Source organism: Oncorhynchus gorbuscha, unplaced genomic scaffold (genome assembly GCF_021184085.1).
Source record: "Oncorhynchus gorbuscha isolate QuinsamMale2020 ecotype Even-year unplaced genomic scaffold, OgorEven_v1.0 Un_scaffold_633, whole genome shotgun sequence".
In the NCBI taxonomy this organism is placed as follows: domain Eukaryota; kingdom Metazoa; phylum Chordata; class Actinopteri; order Salmoniformes; family Salmonidae; genus Oncorhynchus; species Oncorhynchus gorbuscha.
This window is the reverse complement of record NW_025745745.1, coordinates 276,299-297,749: the sequence shown is the minus strand read 5'-3', so window position 1 is coordinate 297,749 and position 21,451 is coordinate 276,299. Positions and strand designations below refer to the sequence as shown.

Below are 21,451 nucleotides of genomic sequence, written 5' to 3'. Positions count from 1 at the left end.
ATATAATTGTATTCCATAAGTAAAACTGAAATGTTGGCTAAGCCTTTGTACATATTTGATACACACTGAGGTTTATTCAGAGTTCACTTTGGCATATGTGTATGTTTTTATTTATAGAATTGTTTATTGTTTTTGGAGATTGTTAAAGGCACGTTAATCTTAAATGTAGGCCTATAATACTAGTCAGGTTCTGCAGAACAGCACTTTCAGGAGTTTTGCTATTTTTATATTGTTACGGTACTTATGAATCCATGTTATGTACAACGTTATGCACTGAATTTGTAATTGTATTTGAATGTGAAATGAAAATAAAAAATATTTTTCAAAAAAATAAAATAATCTGTTCTTATCAGTTTAATATCTGATACGTCCCCTATCTGGGGACCATATATTAAATTGATTTTTGGAACAGGGAGATGGAATAGGGGCTTGCTCCGTCCACTCCACGCACCGACCTGGTATTGCAGTACCTCCAGGAACCGTCCACCCCGTCACTGTAAAGATAAATCAGGCAGAGACAACAGAGTTGATTAGTTTTAATTTGTTAGGATCATGATGTATATTGAAAGTTCATCTCAATGATTGCTAGATAGTGCTGGTCAAGTCGCTCTTCTAATCAAAGTTTATTTGTCACGAGCACGGGATACAGGGTGTAAACGGTACAGTGAAATGCTTACTTGCAAGCTCAGTGCTATACACATTATCAAAAATATACACATAGCGAAGTAGTAAAGTAGTTAAAACAAACAATTGTTATGATTGGAAATGTATATGAGAATTAATGAATACACAGTAAACTAAATGTGCTAAAGTCATGTACTGGTAATATGGCCCGCTTCGCATACCGGTAACGTTGTCTGAAGTCATTATTTGATAGGCCTGCTATTTTCATAAGACTCATGCGGTTGAAATGTATACAAAGTGTAACTCATCTGCCTGTGTTAAAGTAACTGTCTGTTTATCCCATTGATTCTATGATTTCACACTGCACTTTTTCAAGTGACAAACTTGATATAGTGTACCACGGGTTATTCCTTCGCTTACAGCATATATATATACACATACATACACACAATAGGCTCAGCAGGGCCGGGCCTGGTTAGTACTTGGATGGCACACTGCCTGGGAACACCAGGTGCTGTAAGCATTTCTGTCCAGCAGGGTTTACTCTTGTACTATTTAATCAGGGAGCAACTGTCTTTACACATCAGTTTCTCTCAATCGCCTACAAGCATTTTTTGGAACAATGTTGATTTTCAAAAGTCAACAAGCAACAGAACTTTTGCAAAACAGTAAATGTTTTTTTCAAAATGTAGTTGTCTTTTTAAAACAAAAACGTTCCTAAAAAATATATAGTCAAAATTGCAAATACATTCATCAGAAGAACTGCCTGTCAAAATATTAACAACCATACTTTTCTCTCCAAGAAGACAAAACAAAGTTAGTCTGTCTTTTAAAAATCCCAGTAGATATGTATGCATGTATGTGTATATATATGTATGCGTGTGTTTGCAGTCACTAAATCATGATATATATATATATATGTGTATATGTATGTGTGTTATTTGCAGTCACTAAATCATGATATATATATATATATATGTGTATATGTATGTGTGTTATTTGCAGTCACTAAATCATGATATATATATATATATATGTGTATATGTATGTGTATGTGTGTTATTTGCAGTCACTAAATCATGATATATATATGTATGTGTGTTGTTTGCAGTCACTAAATCATGATATATATGTGTGTGTGTTATTTGCAGTCACTAAATCATGATATATATATGTGTATATGTATGTGTATGTGTGTTGTTTGCAGTCACTAAAATCATGATGTATGTATGTATGTATGTATGTATGTATGTATGTATGTATGTATGTATGTATGTATGTATGTATGTATGTATGTATGTATGTATGTATGTATGTATGTATGTATGTGTGTTATTTGCAGTCACTAAATCATGATCAAAACTGGAAGCACAACTATCCAAAGCTGCAGAATTATGGGTAATTACTCACCTTTTATGCATATCACCAAACAATTTCAAACAAATTTGATTCCTGATAAATTAAAAAAAGCACATTGTGTGCATGATTAATTCATGATATCACAATCTATTTCATGTATTCAATACATAGGCTGGTTTGCTCATAGTTCTGCAGACTTTCCATTTGCATACAGAAACACAATCCACAACAGAAACCAGTAAGGCTGAATACAATGGGGTAACAACTGATATGAATGTATAATCCTCAATCCACACCAAAGCAAAACTCTCTAATGGAAGGTCACATGTAGGAGACGACATAGGAGTCAGCCAAAGTTACTTAGAAGTAGTCCAACTTCATTCTCTGCATCTCTGAAAGTGATTTATTGAGCATTTGTAAAATAACAGGAAAATATTCCACCCTAGTCGTGGTTAAAAGGTGTTTAGCTGAATCCTTGATATAAAGTTCTTCCCTAGTGTAGTTGACAGTTGCCATGGTTACACAGCATTTTCTAATCTTATCTGGTCTCTCATCTCTTATTGCCTCACGGAAGGCAGCTTCCTGGGACTCATGGGAGGTAAGCACTTCCTGTATTTTCCCTCTCCAGCCCTCCTGATTGCTCTCCATGTTTGGGAAAAGTATACTTAAGGGTGGTACGTGCATTACGCGAGGGCTGTGACCTGTTAAGTGGCCAGTTCGAATCCAAGTTGCAACTATACCCAACATTCCTAAATAATCACATTTATAGTAAACTGACTGACTGAACAAAAAGCTTTAAATATGTGACAAAACAATTATTGGTGCTTCCCTCCCTAGTGACACAGTAGACTAGGCACTGGGATATAAACCAGAAGGTGACAGGTTCTAATCTGGGCAATACCCTTTCTCAAAAAATATTGCCATTTGGCAACTTTTTAAAACAAGCATAACTTTTTCTTACAGGATTGTTCCCTGTTTCTGTTTTTAAAATCGGCAACATTAGTAGAATCACTCACCATATTCTACTATAAATTTTATTAGTCAAGCAGGAATGTTGTTTTAGGTGTTCTGAATAACAGCTCCATCAAAATTAGCAGAACACTTATGGTTCTATTCAATCCACAAAGTGATCGTATAATATACATGCGTTGTGTTTAGAAAATAACAAATACAGAAAAGCATCCCTGCAGTAAAAGATCTCAAACAGTGATGACGGACATTGACAGGACGGTCACAGCCACAGTTCACTGGTTAGGTAGGACACAAGATATATTTTAGATAGGAGCAACAGTAATGACACATGTCCTCAATGGGAAGTGATATTAATCCATAAATACAGAGTACAACCCTTTATATAAACATTCACTTAATGTCACCTGCTAGCAAATCACCTGCTGGCAATAGCTAGCGTGACATTGTAGTGCAGTGACCAAAGGTGCTAGTTAGCTAGTCATTAACATGGCTAAACCAGCCAATAATATAATATATATATATAAAACTTGGTTTACTTGCTGAACTAGGTTTTCAATACATTAACGGCAAAATAAATATATACATATTCGCTATTGACTTTAGGATAAATGAACCAGTTTTCCAAAAACACCTGTGTTATAAAGTTTTTATATAGAGAGGAGACACGAACCTTCTCTCAGACTGAGGAGCAGAAAGACCAACTTTCCAAATAGGGGGGAAGCACTCAAAACCCACTAGTTGTTCTTTCAAAGAAAAGAATACAAAATGCTAAGTCTGAAGACTTCTCGTATTAAACACCTCTTGTAAACTCCCCATCCCGGATCTGGAAGAATTGTCATCAACTGACACTAAGTAGCATAAAGCAACAGACAAAAAAAAATATTGCTAGAAATATTAATATTCATGAAATCACAAGTGAAAACACAGCTTAGCCTTTTGTTAATCACCCTGTCATCTCAGATTTGGAAAATATGCTTTACAGCCAAAGCAAGACAAGCATGTGTGTAAGTATATCGATAGCCTAGCATAGCATAGCATTATGCCTAGCTAGCAGCAGGCAATCTGGTCACGAAAATCAGAAAAGCAATCCAATTAAATCGTTTACCTTTGAGCTTCGGATGTTTTCACTCACGAGACTCCCAGTTAGATAGCAAATGTTCCTTTTTTCCAGAAAAATTATTTTTGTAGCCAAAAATAGCTCCGTTAGTTCTTCACTCAGCTAGTTCTTCACTCAGCAAGACCAGGTGGAAAAATGGCTACCTCTGTCTTTTGCGGGAGAAATACACAAAGAGCCATCAGGTGGACACTAACGCAATGTTGTCGCTCAGGCTCATTTTTCAAAATAAAAGCCTGAAACGATGTCTTCTGATAGACACATTAGGGAAGCCATAGAAAAGGGAATCTCGTTGATATCCCATTCACTGCTCAATAGGGAAGCCTAGGAAGGGACTCTTATTTAGAAACCGCTGCTTCCTGATTGGATTTTTCTCATTCTTTTGCCTGCAATATCAGTTATGTTATACTCACAATATCTGCACTGAAAGTAAAGGGGCTGAATAATTTTGCACGCCCAATTTTTCAGTTTTTGATTTGTTAAAGTTTGAAATATCCAATAAATGTCGTTCCACTTCATGATTGTGTCCCACTTGTTGTTGATTCTTCACAAAAAATACAGTTTTATATCTTTATGTTTGAAGCCTGAAATGTGGCAAAAGGTCGCAAAGTTCAAGGGGGCCGAATACTTTCGCAAGGCACTGTATATCTACAAAGTTTGTATACTGAATGTGGCCCTGGGCATTTGGGATAATTGTTTTTAATTTGTACTTTTATTCAATGTTCTAGGATATTTCCTTTCAAGCATTTTCTTTGAAACATTAGTAGCAATAGGAATGTTCTTGGTTTGTTGGGTACCATATTCTGCAGACACTTGAATGGCGAGCTGATCTCTGGCAGCACTCACAGATCTCTCTCTTATCTTCTCTTGGTCTGTTATCCCTTATCCTACAATTCCTGCTTTTGACCCATGACCCCTTTATGCCCTGTGGCTTTTTGTCATCAAACCGTCGGTCCCATTCCAAATTATCCTTGTTGCTCCACCCACGTGCACCTTGGCCACCCCTCTACCTGCCATACTGCCTCGCCCCCTTCCCTCCTCAGCCTGAACCCGAGCATCCCCCTGCAGCGGAGGAGCCCCAGCAGAACGACGACAAAGAGTCCCAGGAGACCAAGGCCGGCTGGGAGGAAGATGAGCCTGCAGCCAACCAGGGTGGCTGGGGCAATGAGACTGGGGCCGCCCCGAGCTGGGATGCTGAAGAGACACAGGCTTCTCAGGCATGCTGGGACCAGGATGTGACCCAGACTGGGCATTCTCAGGGTGTCTGGGGCAATAATGGGGCCCAGGTAGGGGAAGAGGCTGCAGATGCTGCCTCTGATGGACAGGCAGGCTGGGGTGATGCGGGTGCCCAGGCTGGGTGGGCAGAGGAGCCAGCTGCAGACGGGCAGGTGGGCTGGGCTGAGTCTGGGCAGACTGGCTGGGCTGACTCAGAACAGAGCGTGAGTAGGCGGGGAACGAGGAAGTACTGTAGGGGAGTGTAGATGTGCTATAGGTAGCGCTGGTAGATGGACAGGAGGTTCATTACAGTAGTGATGGGAGACCAAGGCTTCAGAAGGGTGTTGATCGTTGACTGGGACAAACAAACACCCTGTGATTACCCCATCTGACAGGAGGTTGATCAAGTTTCAGTCTCCCATCTTTAGGATCCGTAGATAGATGGCATGGCTGTTGTGGCAGTCTGATGGTGGCACATGTTGACAGGTTGTGCCCAGGGAGAGAGTCTTTGTGCCTGTGTGTATGTATTCCTGTGAAGTCTTCATACCTGTATGTGTATGCTGATCTTTGTGGGGTGGGAGGGATACATGTCCATTGGGAATTCTCACCTCCCCTTTCTCTCCCTTCCAGACTGACACTGCTGTGGCAGCCGCTGCAGGGGCTGCAACCGTAAGTACTGGAGTAAATGGGCCATTCATATGTAGTACAAACATTGGGTCCCTGGCATATCACTCCCTCTACAGTGTGATGTAACCATTGTAGAATTGATTGACCACTTAATACATTTCTCAGTATCAAATTAAGCCTTTTCTCTGCTTATTTCTGAATCCAGACTGCGGTGACCAATGGGTCTTCTGAGGTGCTGCCGGCTGGAGTCATCTACAAGGTGAGCCCTTCGCCTGTCTTGTTTCTAGAGGACCATAGAGACAGCTACTGAAAAGGGGTTGTTTGAACACCTAGTTTCAGGTTCATGGAGGAAGAAAACTAGTATTTTTCAATATTCTGCCAACAATGGATCTTGGTTGTTGCGGACAGTATATCTTAAATCAGGTAGCAATATTGCCGTGTGTGATGTCAAAAATAATTCAGGTCAAAGCCATGCATGACTATGCTGCCACCGATGGAGACGAGCTGGAGATGAAAGCAGGAGATGTTGTGCTGGTCCTGGCCTGGGAGAATCCCGATGAGCAGGTCAGTAGTCAGCCGCATTCTACCCCCACTGAGAACTATAACACGTTTTCACACGTGATTGGGTTACATCCTCTGATAAGCCATGCTGTTTTGTGTGTGTGCAGGATGACGGCTGGCTCATGGGCGTGAAGGAATCTCATTGGCTGGAGAACAAAGACCTCTTGGCAAAAGGAGTCTTCCCTGAAAACTTTACCCAGAAGTTGTGAGCCGGACGCCCCATCCAACCTGCCACTCCCCCTTCCCCTCTAATCCCTCTTCCGTCCTTTGGGACATCTGCCAGGATAGAAACAAACCAAAACCACATCATCTCAATCCTTGACCCATGTATCAAATGTGCTGGTATATTTTAGCAGATTCGCACGATTATTGTTTTGATTTGTTACATTTGACTACGTAATGTATGTGTTTTTGCTAATGCTAATGTGGTCAGTAATGTATTTATGCTAAGCTAATATGGCCAGTAGAAACAAAGAGTATGCTAGTTTCAATGAAAAAGTAATGGATGTCACATTGCTTGAACACCTTTTGACATATCATGTAAAAAAAAAAACATGAAGAGTTGCATGATCATTTTACTGTAGTCATTTACTTTGTAACAACATCACACCCCTAGACAGAGATTGGGACTGCTCTGGTATCAGTCCTTCAGTTCTGACTGTGATGAGACGAAAAATGTACTGGACCAGAACCTTGGGGCACACCAGATTAAAGCGATGTTGACCTGGGTCATGTTCAGAAGGGTACTCTAAGAAAAACGTTTTGCAACGGGAAAACAAAATACATCTGTTCTTATTGGACAGTTCAGGTAGTATACCTCCACATTCACCCTACTGGCTCTGTTGTCGTTAACTGAAGTCTATACTTTATGTCTGTATCAAACTTTAAGTCACTATTATTATACTTTGCCCAATGAAATGCAAAAAGACTCAGTAGCTGTTCTGAAACCATGTGATCTTATATCTGTGACCCGTTTAATGTACCATTTGCCTCTGAGAAGTGGGCTCCCTAGGCTGTCGCTCTGCTAAGATGAATGTTTTATGTATTGTACTGTCCCTCTCTCCACCTTTATGTACTGTACTGTCCCTCTCTCCACCTTTGTTTGTACTGTCCCTCTCTCCACCTTTGTTTGTACTGTCCCTCTCTCCACCTTTGTTTTGTACTGTCCCTCTCTCCACCTTTATGTTTTGTACTGTCCCTCTCTCCACCGTTATGTATTGTACTGTCCCTCTCTCCACCTTTGTTTGTACTGTCCCTCTCTCCACCTTTATGTTTGTACTGTCCCTCTCTCCACCTTTATGTATTGTACTGTCCCTCTCCACCTTTATGTTTTGTACTGTCCCTCTCCACCTTTATGTATTGTACTGTCCCTCTCTCCACCTATGTATTGTACTGTCCCTCTCTCCACCTATGTATTGTACTGTCCCTCTCTCCACCTTTGTTTGTACTGTCCCTCTCTCCACCTTTGTTTGTACTGTCCCTCTCTCCACCTTTGTTTGTACTGTCCCTCTCTCCACCTTTGTTTGTACTGTCCCTCTCTCCACCTTTATATTTGTACTGTCCCTCTCTCCACCTTTATGTCTGTACTGTCCCTCTCTCCACCTTTGTTTGTACTGTCCCTCTCTCCACCTTTATGTTTTGTACTGTCCCTCTCTCCACCTTTATGTATCGTACTGTCCCTCTCTCCACCTTTATGTATCGTACTGTCCCTCTCTCCTAAGCAGTAGTTGAAGGGAAATAAAGGAAACTCAGCCGTTGCTCTCTCCCTTAGAGAGAAATCTCTCAGAGATTGGGTCAGTGGTCAGGAGTCAGGACACACATGAGAATCAGGCTCCCTAGATCTGTGTATTTTTCTATCAGTCCCTCTCCTGTGAAAGAGACCCCTGGGACATGTGTTAGGGAATGGTGTGCAGAAGCCCTGCATGTTTGCAACCATATACATGGAATCCATAAAAAGGGCTTTGAAGTTGAAACCTCTAGCCCTGGCAATTTGACTGGTAAAATCACGTGTGCAATGGCTGCCAGTCCACCCACTATGCCACCATTGACTTGACTGAGGAAGACTGTTCTATGGATTCTATTTCTATGGTTGCGACAACTTTTGTGAAACACTGGATAACTAAAGCAAGAGCATAATAGGCTCAACTCTGTGGTATTGGTTTCATTAGAACTCAGGTTATTGCTTGGCTCTGAGTGGAGTGATAATGGCTCAATCATAAAATCTACACCTAACTGTCTGTATTAGAATATGTTGATAAGGGCGAGGGGTAATTAACAAACCGAATGTTCAGAAGAGTTTTACAACTGTGGTCAATGTTCTGATCAAAAGTAAGGCAACTATTTATGGGTGTCATCCAATTTTAATGTAACAATCCATACAAGTATTCAAAGAGCCCTGAAACAAATCATCTCAATGTCCACATTGTGTCCTGCTGAAAACCAAAGTTAAACTCAAGTCAAATTAAGCCTATGGGATGTACTGTGTTCAACTCCTAGATGCAGCTGGAAATCAACACCAGTGTGAACACCCTGTAACTGTATGTTTAAAATGTCTCTCAGTGGAAAGTGATCGAGCCTGTAACCGACAGTCTTCTTTACAACATTAAAGAGGGGTTCAACACCAGACACTGTGGCCTTCATTGTTTCACCTGCTTTACACCTGGTTGGTTAGAACACCTCTGTATGCTGATAGCCTAAACAACATTTTCACACCCTACTGATCACACATCTGAAGACCAATCAGACAGCTGCCCCTCACTCGGACTACACCCACATAGTGGTGGTCTGTGCTACTTTATTATAACACCAGATGGCAGTGTGACTTGACAGACCTTTAAGGCAAAGCATTGTAATGGCGGCCAATAGCAGGACTTGCTTAGTCACATTCCTCTCATGACATCATTGCTGCTTCTGTGGTGAATATACAGTATACTCTGTTAGCAGGTGCATGGGATGGAGATGCTTCCAGGACTCAGACTGGCTCCCCTTTCAAGCCATGCCTCAAACAATCACTACAGATTCAGTGACATAAATAGATATTTCTTAACTCCCAAATAAGTATAGGAGCATCCCCATGAATTCGTTAATTTTATCATATGAAATGGATAAACAACTCAAATGTTTTGAAAACTTGATGATTTTGTAAACAAACTCATTAGAAATGATTCCTTGTGCCAATGAAGGAGTCTTGAGTTAAAGGTCACCTTGGTGTAGCTGTTACCTATGGTGCCTGTTACCATAGGATACAGTCAACGAAGCATGAAACACAACAGAACCCTGCCAGGCCACAGGGACAAGGGGAGGGAGTGAGGGCAGGGCGGGGAAGGCATCGCCTTTGAATAACAAATGGCTCAAACAGCAGGGGCCATGGGGGAGGGGATCAACCATCTTAAAGAGACTAATTCTTAAATTCCTTCGTTAACGGACCCATGGTACTGCCACTAACATAGTATGTGTTTTCTAAACATTTGTTGTGGTACAGGTTCTTTAATGTTTAGGGATTAAATTACAGTCCCCTTAGGAACCTTTTGTCCTACGTAAGGTGGGGCTGGTCGGTCGGATGGTCAGTTACACATTATCATCCTGGGTAGATGGGGAGGAGTTATTGATGTGCGGCAGGGCTTGTATGCAGTGTCTCCTCTCGAGCTGAATGATTGGCTTTCCTCTTCCCAGCCCAGAACTCCGATCGACCAAACACATTTAACCCCTTTGTTACCAACAACAAAGCTTGTTACCAAGGTGTTCGCTAATCCTATAAATACAGACGAGCCGCCACCAGGACACACAAGCAAGATTTCTGTCGCAGATCCTTAACGTCGGCCTGAAGAAACTGCAACAATGGTAAGCTTCTGAATATTATGTCTCCTGCTCCCTTCATGCAGCTCCCATCCTTTGTGTCTTCAATACGCCTCATGTCTCTTAAAACAGATCTGCTTCTTGTTTCATTGCCTTGATAGATCAAATATATATGGTTAGAAATAGAATTTTATTGGCAATATTGATACTGATAATGTTACTGAGCAAATTAAGAGAGCCGTTTAGCTGTAACATTAGAAATTCTATTTAGTTGTTTGACCTAAATCCTCCCGAAAACCGTAAACCTGAAGTTGTGAACATTTTAATATGGCTAATGGTTTCAATTGTGTCCTTTCTCTGCAGCGTGAATGTATCTCTGTCCACGTCGGCCAGGCAGGTGTCCAGATGGGCAATGCATGCTGGGAACTGTACTGCCTGGAACATGGGATCCAGCCTGATGGACAGATGCCCAGTGATAAGACAATCGGAGGGGGAGATGACTCCTTCAACACCTTCTTCAGTGAGACTGGGGCTGGTAAACACGTTCCTCGTGCAGTCTTTGTAGACCTGGAGCCAACCGTCATCGGTAAGTTGACAAACAATTTACCTACTGACATTCCAATCTCCATATTTTTATAGGTTAAAGCTACAGATATTAAATGTCAATTCCCCATGTCCACAGACGAGGTCCGCACAGGTACCTACCGCCAGCTGTTCCACCCTGAGCAGCTGATCACAGGCAAGGAGGACGCTGCCAACAACTATGCCCGTGGTCACTACACCATTGGCAAGGAAATCATCGACCTGGTACTCGACCGGACGCGCAAACTGGTAAGACCCAACCTAGTCATCTTTCTAGGTGGATGTTCCGTCCGTCTTTGATACAAATATATAAGGCTTGTAACGCATTCCTCCCTGTTTCTTTCAGGTCAGAATGAACTGGTAAGACTCATACCGTTTTAAAACAAGGCCTTGTGTTGACACCAAATGTGGAAATGCTAATAAATACTAGTGGAGTTGATCAATATCAATACTTCTATATGATTTCCATAACGTTTGATATCGATGTGAGCAAGGCCTATTGTATATAACCAATATACCACAACTAAGAGCTGTTCATCTGCACAACGCAACGCGGAGTGCCTGGACACAGTCCTTAGCAGTGGTATTGGCCAAATATCACAAACCCCCAGGTGCCTTATTGCTATTGTAAACTGATTACCAACGTAATTAGAGCAGTAAAAATACATGTTTTGTCATACCTCTGGTATACGGTCTGATATATTACGTCTGTCAGCCAATCAGCATTCAGGGCTCGAACCACCCAGTTTATAATTGCTGAAACTAGATTATTATGTAAAAGGGCATACATGACTATTGCTACAGACACAAAACCCGCTCAGAGGTTCAACTTAGCTGGAGTGCTTCTGAGTAGGCTATTTGAGAACTTCCTCTGTTGTAAAACATCCTACGTATAAATACGGTAATGTACACACACTTGAGGGTAAAACATTATTTATGCGCAAAATCGTTTATTTTTAAACAAGTGCAAAACTTCATGGAGCAGGCCATTCAAAGAGTTGGTTTGATGGTGCCCTCTGATGTCCTCCCCCATGCTTGCGGGAACAATAGAGAACAAACGAGGAAAGCACCACCACCCCACTTGTGCCACATCATGAGGATACCTGGACCACCTATTGAGATGTGCCTTTTGTTAAAGGTGCAATATACAGAAATAATTCTGTCATTTCCTGGTTGCAAAGATAATAGTTTGTCACATAAACTGATATTAGGCAATCAATGTACCATCTAAACAGCCATGAAATACATGTTCAATAACCAGCTGTTTAACGCTGTTTTTCAAAACCGTAAGACGCAAAAACTCAAACTTAAGAACTGGAGGCATAGAAATAGTGCACATAGAACAGATCTACCACTTCTTAGACTTGCTTTCAATGAGGATGACAGGCAGGTAGCCCAGTGGTTAGAGTGTTGGACTCGTAACTGAAAGGTTGCAAGATCAAATCCCCGAGCTGACAAAGTCAAATCTGCCGTTCTGCCCCTGAACAAGGAAGTTAACCCACTGTTCCTAGGCAGTCATTGAAAATAAGAATTTGTTCTTAACTGACTTGCCTGGTTAAATAAAAGGTAAAATACATTTTAAAATGTAATAAGTGGGGTGGAGAGGAGACTTCAACAGACTTCCCATTGTATTCAAACTGGTTGTGTAGGTTAATTAGGCCACCTGGACATTCACACCTGGCCCAATGGGCAACGAGCAAGCAGTTGTCTGAACTTCACAAAGCCGTGGAAATGTATTCCACACAGTTGCAATGTTATTCATTCAAACTAATATGATATCGGTTCGAAAAAGTTCAACTGATATGGATATTGATTTTACATATCAGTGCCCATCACTAATAAATACATTTATTACATTTCTACCTTCTGTTTCTTTCAGGCTGACCAGTGCACTGGTCTCCAGGGCTTCCTGATCTTCCACAGCTTTGGAGGAGGCACCGGCTCTGGGTTCACCTCCCTGCTGATGGAACGTCTCTCTGTCGACTATGGGAAGAAGTCCAAGCTTGAGTTTGCCATCTATCCAGCTCCACAGGTGTCCACTGCTGTGGTGGAGCCTTATAACTCCATCCTGACCACCCACACCACCCTGGAGCACTCAGACTGTGCCTTCATGGTGGACAATGAGGCCATCTATGATATCTGCCGCAGGAACCTGGACATTGAGCGCCCCACCTACACCAACCTCAACAGGCTGATTGGTCAGATCGTCTCCTCCATCACCGCCTCCCTGCGCTTTGACGGGGCCCTCAATGTGGACCTGACAGAGTTCCAGACCAACTTGGTGCCCTACCCCCGTATCCACTTCCCTCTGGCCACCTATGCTCCAGTCATCTCTGCTGAGAAGGCCTATCACGAGATGCTATCAGTGGCTGAGATCACCAACGCCTGCTTTGAGCCAGCCAATCAGATGGTGAAATGTGACCCACGTCACGGCAAGTACATGGCCTGCTGCCTGCTCTACCGTGGTGACGTTGTGCCCAAAGATGTCAACTCTGCCATCGCCACCATCAAGACCAAGCGCACCATCCAGTTTGTAGACTGGTGTCCCACTGGCTTCAAGGTCGGTATCAACTACCAGCCACCCACAGTGGTCCCTGGAGGAGATCTGGCCAAGGTCCAGAGAGCTGTGTGTATGCTGAGCAACACCACCGCCATCGCTGAGGCCTGGGCCAGGCTTGACCACAAGTTTGACCTGATGTACGCAAAGAGAGCCTTTGTGCACTGGTATGTGGGAGAGGGCATGGAGGAGGGAGAGTTCTCAGAGGCCAGAGAAGACATGGCAGCCCTGGAGAAGGATTATGAAGAGGTGGGTACTGACAGTGTAGGGGACGAGGGGGAGGAGGAGGGAGAGGAATATTAAAAAGTAGTCAACTGGTAAAGAACACCATCTGTGAAGAACAACAGGGAATGAAGAGGAGGATGTGGGGTGGAAGAGTAGAATGTTACGATCTAGAATCTCAGCTTTACAGCATGAATGTTGAAACTACACAAGTCTATGATTGTCAGCCAGATACAGTTGTGACCAAATCGAGAATAGTAACAATCATTTTTAACCATCTATTTCTTTGGATATGAATCCTCTCTGTGAAAAAAATTAAAGCATTCATTGTCAACGCCCAAAATGTTTGTCTGTGTCATGCTTGCTCAAAACACATGTTTCAGTAATGTCAATGCATAAATTCCACAGCTTGTGGCAAGAGGTTCTGCCTTGAGGGAAGTCAGTCATACTGTATCACACAATGATCTATTTGAGGAGGTAGAGCACCATCAACCGCCACACACTGGTGTTAATGGTGTCCTCTGTCTTTCCTGAACTTCGGCTAAACTTCTCCATCCAGTCCTGCTTCAGCTGTGGGAGAGTGTTTGGTCCAGGCTATTGAGTACTGTAAACACACCACTTTTGGTGATACGTAGTCAGCTCACACTGAAGCCATCTAACTTTCAGGTCTCTATTTCTTATGAAACAAAGCACTAAGCTCAGCTGACACACAGCTGTAAAACACTGACTCCCGAGAAGAAGAAAACGATTGGTAATTAAAGACAACCAAATGAGAACTACAGTATCTCCTTAGATACTCATTGATGAAAAGTCAACTGTGGCTACAGTACCTGTGGTTATACATTGCCCAACACTTGCTTACATTCAGTGTATTTAACAGCTAACAAAACCTTAGTGGTAGAACCATCATTTTCACCACACTCAAAAGTAAAACAAATACTGCTGCGGTAATGCCTTAGAGCTGTGAATTTGACAGCATAAATTGTAAAACTACACAAGATTGATGGCAAGATAAATCCTTTAGTTGATATATAATATGCTCTTTTAATAGACTAGCATTTTTATAAATATTACATATAGTTAGCCAATCCTTTGAAAGGAAAGACTGCTTCCCTGGCAAACAATGAAGACTTCTGACCACACACACACACCAGATAAACTAAGAACAAAAGCACTTGGTTTCAAAAAGAACAACTTGTGTGAAGCCAGCTGTTCACATTCTGTTATAGACAATAGGACTATAGACAGAGCTCTGAAATGACACCTGCTTTACGGAAGACCGACGTTGAGGTTTTCCCTAGGCGCCCGCTCACCTGAGGACATTTGCATTGTAAATTAATCTCTACTACTATGGTGACCATAATGATCTCCTGTAACAACAGCCTATTCAGGTCACCATGGGGAGGTATCCATTTTCTTTCCTCAAGGCAATGGGACAACATGACCTTTACAAAATGGATCCTCTTTAGTTGGAAAGAGTTTGAGCAGTAAATGTGTACAGTGTCCTCTAATGTAAATGTGTACAGTGTCCTCTAAGGTAAATGTGTACAGTGTCCTCTAAGGTAAATGTGTACAGTGTCCTCTAAGGTAAATGTGTACAGTGTCCTCTAAGGTAAATGTGTACAGTGTCCTCTAAGGTAAATGTGTACAGTGTCCTCTAAGGTAAATGTGTACAGTGTCCTCTAAGGTAAATGTGTACAGTGTCCTCTAAGGTAAATGTGTACAGTGTCCTCTAAGGTAAATGTGTACAGTGTCCTCTAAGGTAAATGTGTACAGTGTCCTCTAAGGTAAATGTGTACAGTGTCCTCTAAGGTAAATGTGTACAGTGTCCTCTAAGGTAAATGTGTACAGTGTCCTCTAAGGTAAATGTGTCCAGTGTCCTCTAAGGTAAATGTGTCCAGTGTCCTCTAAGGTAAATGTGTACAGTGTCCTCTAAGGTAAATGAGTGAAAACCATTGAAACAGGAGCACAAAATATCTTGAAACAGACTTTGTTCAGAGTGCAAAATACATTTTTAAATAGTTATTTTTCTTCATATAACTTAAGTTACATTTTACTTGTAAAATGTAACTACTATATGAGGAGGGCAAGGCAAATAAATGTAATACATATGGGTCTTATTTCACAAATACTGGACAGGTCAAGGTTACTGTTCACCCATCCTAGACTCAAGGTAGCAATTCATATTATTGGTCTTTGTCCCTGTTTCAGTTAAGAATCAAAGATGGTATCAGCTTATGGAGTTCTCCAGTTACTACAACAATGCACCGTTGTTGCCTAGCAATCCGGCACGGTTAAAAAGTTGCTCCATGAGCCTTTACAGGAGAGTCCGAGAGTCTGAAACATGGTGAGAGCGTTTTCTAAAATCTAATGTTTGCTTGCAATTTAAAAAGTTAAAATATTTAAAAGACAAATATACATTTTGTAAAAGATGATGATTTTAGTAATATTTTCATGTTACGTTTGTCATTGTGAGGCAATTAACTAACTAGATCATTTTTAAAAACTCACCAGGCCATAGCAACCTTTATATGAAATAATTCAATCAAGAAACAGAAACGAGTTTTCCTTAAATTAGTGTAGCAAGAGTTCAGCTGTTTCCACCACAGCTTGTTCTGAAAAAAATAACATTTTTCTTTAATGGCATGTGACTTGAGTGATTCCTTTCTCTCTCTCCAGGGTGAATGTATCTCTGTCCACATTGGCCAAGCTGGGGCTCAAATTGGAAATGCATGCTGGGAGCTCTATTGCCTGGAGCATGTGATCCAGCTGGATAGACAGATGCCAAGTGAAGGGGAAATGACTCCTTCAACACCTTCTTCAGTGAGACTGGGGCCGGAAAACATGTTCCCTGTGCATTCTTTGTAGACCTGGAGCCAACCGTCATCGGTTGAAATATATGGTTTGTGACACATTCTTCTGTGGTTCTTTCAGGCTGACCAAGGCACTGGGCTCCAGGGCTTCCTGATCTTCCACAGGAGGCACCGGCTCTGGGTTCACCTCCCTGCTGATGGAACGTCTGTCTGTCGACTATGGAAAGAAGTCCAAGCTTGAATTTGCTGTTTACCCTGCTCACCAAGTTTCTACTGCTGTGGTGGAGCCTTACAACTCCATCCTGACTACCCACACCACCCTGGAGCACTCGGACTGTGCCTTCATGGTGGACAATGAGGCCATCTATGAAATCTGCTGGGTTTTTCACGCTCAACAGTTTCCTGTGTGTATCAAGAATGGTCCACCACCCAAAGGACATTCAGCCAACTTGACACAACTGTGGGAAGGATTGGAGTCAACATGGGCCAGCATCCCTGTGGAACACTTTAGACACCTTGTAGAGTCCATGCCCTGACGAATCGAGGCTGTTCTGAGGGCAAAATGGGGTGCAACACAATATTAGGAAGGGGTTCCTAATGTTTTGTACAATCAGTGGATGTGATTGAGTTGAAATGTAACGAGGCTCGTCTTCCAAATGTTTTTAGTTGGGGCCAAAAATAAATAGCTAATTCCACAGCAGTTCAGTCTTTGTAAAGCTGACCTACAATTGTGTTCTCTATAAAACTAGGTTAACAGGGTACTTAAAAAGGTGCCATCTCCAATATTTACTATCATTTAAATTAATGATATAGGCCTAAACACATCGATTCTTAAGAAAGTGTTACCAATATAACTTATAAATGCCCCTTGAGCATGAATGAAAAAATACATTTAGTATTGTGACAAATATTTCTTACTTTAAAAAGATTACTTTCTGATTCAGGCTACCTCTTGGCTCTTTTATTCCCAGTAGCAGGTATTATATGCAAAGTTGCAAGCCCCTCCTCCACTGTTCTTTGAGTAGTTTCTTTCCTCTTCCAGTAGAGCCAACTTCCATTCCCTGTTCTCTACATTAAATATAATATTAATGATAGTGATTATGAAAGATATTACCCACGATGTAACATCTGCTTGTCAACCTTTAATTGCCTGAGGATCATTCCTTTGGGTTATAGAGTGTGGACTGTGCATTGAAAGCAGATCTACAGCTCTGACTCTGTCCCTGAGAGAGATTAGCAGCTTGCCGAGGGGCCGCCCCTTTTTTTGTGCTAACAGTCGCTCCCGCCAAAACGAAATAATACAGCTTCCTGCATCGCCCTTCCACCAGACATATAAAACCCCCACCGTGGCCCCCTCCCCCATTACAGCCTTCATTCTCCGAATCCTCAACGTCGGCCGAAGGAAAGAAATCTGTCAAAATGGTGAGTGCTGAGTACTGCAGCTGATTTTGAAAAAAATAAATAACTACATTTTAGACAAACAGTGAAAGAAATAAATATATCCTTGGATTGAACATTTGTACATTTTCGATCAAATATATAGGGGTATATTTATTTCTAGTTTGTTAGTGTTTGATAAATATACATTATGATTGGCTAATGTTACAGGTTTTTTTTATCTTATAGATAGCATTAAAAGCCACGCTGCCGTTGTTGGATAGGCTGTGGGTTTGGGTGCAGTGGAGACGGACTCAGCACTGTGACGAAGGGGACTCAGAGCATGTGGGGCTGACGCCAGAGAACTGGCACAGTTTCCTCCACCAGCGGGAGGAAAGCACATTACAGTCAGAAGCACTTGCCTCAATTTGATGTAGAAATGAATTTTCAAGAACAATTATTCCATTTGTTTGGGTGGAAGGGTATTTACAAAATTGTTTACTTGACCATTTGTTTTGGCTAAATGCAATTATTGTTGTACTTTCATTCTGGAGTAATAACAGGGGAGGGAATATTTGTATCTGGGTTGAGCAGTTATAAAGAGAAAAAAGTTTGAGTATGTTCTAGAGGACACAATCAGATATCCTGTCTGTGCGTTACACAAAGCAGCGCGCTTTGGCACTGAGGGCAGAGTGGGGAGTGGCCTGCCGGGCTATGGATTTTTCCTCTGTAGCACTGGGAGTTCATAACTGCACTGCTGGTTTCATTGGAGAACAACTGTCCCCTCTCATTGAAGACAGGGTTAGTTCATGACCGACCGCAGCACTACAGGCATTGATAGCAGAAAGCAGGATCCACCCATTATAATGAATGGAACAAATTGCAATCACCCCGGTCAATCTTCCTGTAAATAAACGTTTTATTGGGAAGACAATCACGGTACCAATAATTGTTGTTCACACAGCTCAGTCTCTGTGGGGCTGCAGTAATAACCCGCATATGACTCAGCATTCAGCTGCCCAAAGCTTCACAGCCTGCGGAGAAGCAACCCCACCCTTTAGCCAGCTGTCGTTGGGGTAATATAAGATTTAAAGCTGGAACAGGTGTTAAGACACAGTAAAATGACTACTCTCACTATTGACTCATCATAATTTGTATCCTAACAATAGGACTACTGATTTGCAGTTGGTATGGATGGTGCTTGTTGTCAAGCAGCAATGACATTGAATCCCTGGCCTATGATCCATTCAGATATCTAGACTGGGACAGTGAGAGAGAGTATCATTGGAAACTGTGGGCTATATGCATGTGACCAGTCTGCAGCCAGGAATCTAAAACGGAAAACAAAGGAAAGGACCAGAAATAGAAGGTCCTGCCTTCATCATGAATAGGATTCACAGATGTCAGGGCTGATTTCATTGGATGGATCATTTTCAGATTTTCTTCCACAGCCAGTTCCATGACTAACACTTGCTCTTATTCATCCAACGGAACTCTTCAGAGTTTGTGGAGGTGTAAGCGGTTTCTTGGCTACAAACAGTTTGGCCTGTACCTAGAGCCATTATAGTGTCAACATTTTTTATTTTGTGTTTTGGTTGAATAACAGATAGGATATCCATGAGCATTCATCAGTTGAGGGATGACGTTTTCTTGACGTTGAGCTTCATGACACCTCTGTTTCTCTGCAGCGTGAGTGTATTTCTATGCATGTCGGCCAGGCCGGAGCCCAGATGGGCAATGCATGCTGGGAATTGTACTGCCTGGAACATGGGATCCAGCCTGATGGACAGATGCCCAGTGATAAGACAATCGGAGGGGGAGATGACTCCTTCAACACCTTCTTCAGTGAGACTGGGGCTGGTAAACACGTTCCTCGTGCAGTCTTTGTAGACCTGGAGCCAACAGTCATCGGTAAGTTGACAAACAATTTACCTACTGACATTCCAATCTCCATATTTTTATAGGTTAAAGCTACAGATATTAAATGTCAATTCCCCATGTCCACAGACGAGGTCCGCACAGGTACCTACCGCCAGCTGTTCCACCCTGAGCAGCTGATCACAGGCAAGGAGGACGCTGCCAACAACTATGCGCGTGGTCACTACACCATTGGCAAGGAGATCATCGACCTGGTACTCGACCGGACGCGCAAACTGGTAAGATCCATTTCATTGCTAGGCCTTGTGTTGACCTTGTACTGAAACCAAAAGGGATACATTTCAATGAAGGGTAATAATGACATTTTCTTTCCTTTGTTTCTTTCAGGCTGACCAGTGCACTGGTCTCCAGGGCTTCCTGATATTCCACAGCTTTGGAGGAGGCACCGGCTCTGGGTTCACCTCCCTGTTGATGGAACGTCTCTCTGTCGACTATGGAAAGAAGTCCAAGCTTGAATTTGCCGTTTACCCAGCTCCCCAAGTTTCTACTGCTGTGGTGGAGCCTTATAACTCCATCCTGACCACCCACACCACCCTGGAGCACTCAGACTGTGCCTTCATGGTGGACAATGAGGCCATCTATGATATCTGCCGCAGGAACCTGGACATTGAGCGCCCCACCTACACCAACCTCAACAGGCTGATTGGTCAGATCGTCTCCTCCATCACCGCCTCCCTGCGTTTCGATGGGGCCCTCAATGTGGACCTGACAGAGTTCCAGACCAACTTGGTGCCTTACCCCCGTATCCACTTCCCTCTGGCCACCTATGCTCCAGTCATCTCTGCTGAGAAGGCCTACCATGAGCAGCTGTCTGTTGCTGACATCACCAACGCCTGCTTTGAGCCAGCCAATCAGATGGTGAAATGTGACCCACGTCACGGCAAGTACATGGCCTGCTGCCTGCTCTACCGTGGTGACGTTGTGCCCAAAGATGTCAACTCTGCTATCGCCACCATCAAGACCAAGCGCACCATCCAGTTTGTGGACTGGTGTCCCACTGGCTTCAAGGTCGGTATCAACTACCAGCCACCCACAGTGGTCCCTGGAGGAGATCTGGCCAAGGTCCAGAGAGCTGTGTGTATGCTGAGCAACACCACCGCCATCGCTGAGGCCTGGGCCAGGCTTGACCACAAGTTTGACCTGATGTACGCAAAGAGAGCCTTTGTGCACTGGTATGTGGGAGAGGGCATGGAGGAGGGAGAGTTCTCAGAGGCCAGAGAAGACATGGCAGCCCTGGAGAAAGATTATGAAGAGGTGGGTACTGACAGCATTGGAGAAGAGGATGAAGAAGGAGAGGAGTACTAAAGGGTGTAACTCCTGATCTGCTGATGTTCCATTAATATAGTCTACCAGTCCCGGATAGTGCAAGTCGTAAGAAAACAACAAAAAGGGTTTAACGGACTAATATTGGAAATCATTCCATAGAGTAAGCACATTCCACTCAGCTACAAGAAGAACCTTCCTGCATCACATCAGCCATTTTGAATAAAATATGAAAGAAAAAAAAGCTTGTTGTGTTTACTGGTTGAAACCTCTTGGTATGTCAACATGAAGTAGCAGATATATCTGACGCGTTGATCACACCGACAGCGTAATTTCGCAAAATAATATGCAGCATCATCTGGATGTGTGCAACAACAGTTCAAAATTCCCCTTCTGCTACCATTTCTGTCAAGCCGTCTGTTTGAAGCATAT

At 42.6% G+C, this 21,451-nt stretch overlaps 3 protein-coding genes, 1 long non-coding RNA gene and 1 pseudogene across 13 annotated transcripts in view; all 5 read left to right on the top strand.

Moving 5' to 3' along the window:
* Positions 1–7,597, top strand: part of bin1b (bridging integrator 1b) — a 47,728-nt gene extending 40,131 nt beyond the window's left edge. For 5 of the 9 annotated variants that reach the window (XM_046334942.1, XM_046334938.1, XM_046334941.1 and 2 more), the window contains 6 exons: positions 2,558–2,581; positions 5,113–5,508; positions 5,915–5,953; positions 6,117–6,170; positions 6,374–6,475; positions 6,580–7,597. In XM_046334942.1, coding sequence (XP_046190898.1) covers positions 2,558–2,581; positions 5,113–5,508; positions 5,915–5,953; positions 6,117–6,170; positions 6,374–6,475; positions 6,580–6,681 — 717 coding nt within the window. In that variant the 3' untranslated portion in view covers positions 6,682–7,597. The remainder of the gene's footprint in view (positions 1–2,557; positions 2,582–5,112; positions 5,509–5,914; positions 5,954–6,116; positions 6,171–6,373; positions 6,476–6,579) is intronic. The other 4 variants (XM_046334945.1, XM_046334947.1, XM_046334946.1 and 1 more) reach the window with 2 other exon arrangements.
* LOC124019586 lies at positions 316–492 on the top strand (annotated as a pseudogene).
* Positions 7,598–10,062: 2,465 nt separating the features above from the next.
* LOC124019563 (tubulin alpha-1A chain-like) lies at positions 10,063–13,971 on the top strand. Its single transcript, XM_046334930.1, has 4 exons — positions 10,063–10,312; positions 10,631–10,853; positions 10,950–11,098; positions 12,729–13,971. Exons 1-4 carry the CDS (start codon positions 10,310–10,312, stop codon positions 13,707–13,709), a joined length of 1,356 nt encoding a protein of 451 aa, XP_046190886.1. The 5' UTR covers positions 10,063–10,309; the 3' UTR covers positions 13,710–13,971.
* A 1,176-nt stretch (positions 13,972–15,147) lies between these two features.
* LOC124019584 lies at positions 15,148–16,939 on the top strand. Its single transcript, XR_006835802.1, has 3 exons — positions 15,148–15,975; positions 16,308–16,451; positions 16,563–16,939. It is a non-coding gene; the product is annotated as an uncharacterized LOC124019584 (long non-coding RNA).
* A 774-nt stretch (positions 16,940–17,713) lies between these two features.
* Positions 17,714–21,189, top strand: LOC124019583 (tubulin alpha chain-like). 2 transcript variants are annotated; one of them, XM_046334970.1, is made up of 5 exons: positions 17,715–17,863; positions 18,068–18,300; positions 19,507–19,729; positions 19,826–19,974; positions 20,084–21,189. In XM_046334970.1, exons 3-5 carry the CDS (start codon positions 19,522–19,524, stop codon positions 21,059–21,061), a joined length of 1,335 nt encoding a protein of 444 aa, XP_046190926.1. In that variant the 5' UTR covers positions 17,715–17,863; positions 18,068–18,300; positions 19,507–19,521; the 3' UTR covers positions 21,062–21,189. The 2 variants fall into 2 exon arrangements, with proteins under 2 accessions (XP_046190925.1, XP_046190926.1); XM_046334969.1 differs by lacking the exon at positions 18,068–18,300 and having other exon boundaries at positions 17,714–17,863.
* The last annotated feature ends 262 nt before the right edge of the window (positions 21,190–21,451 follow it).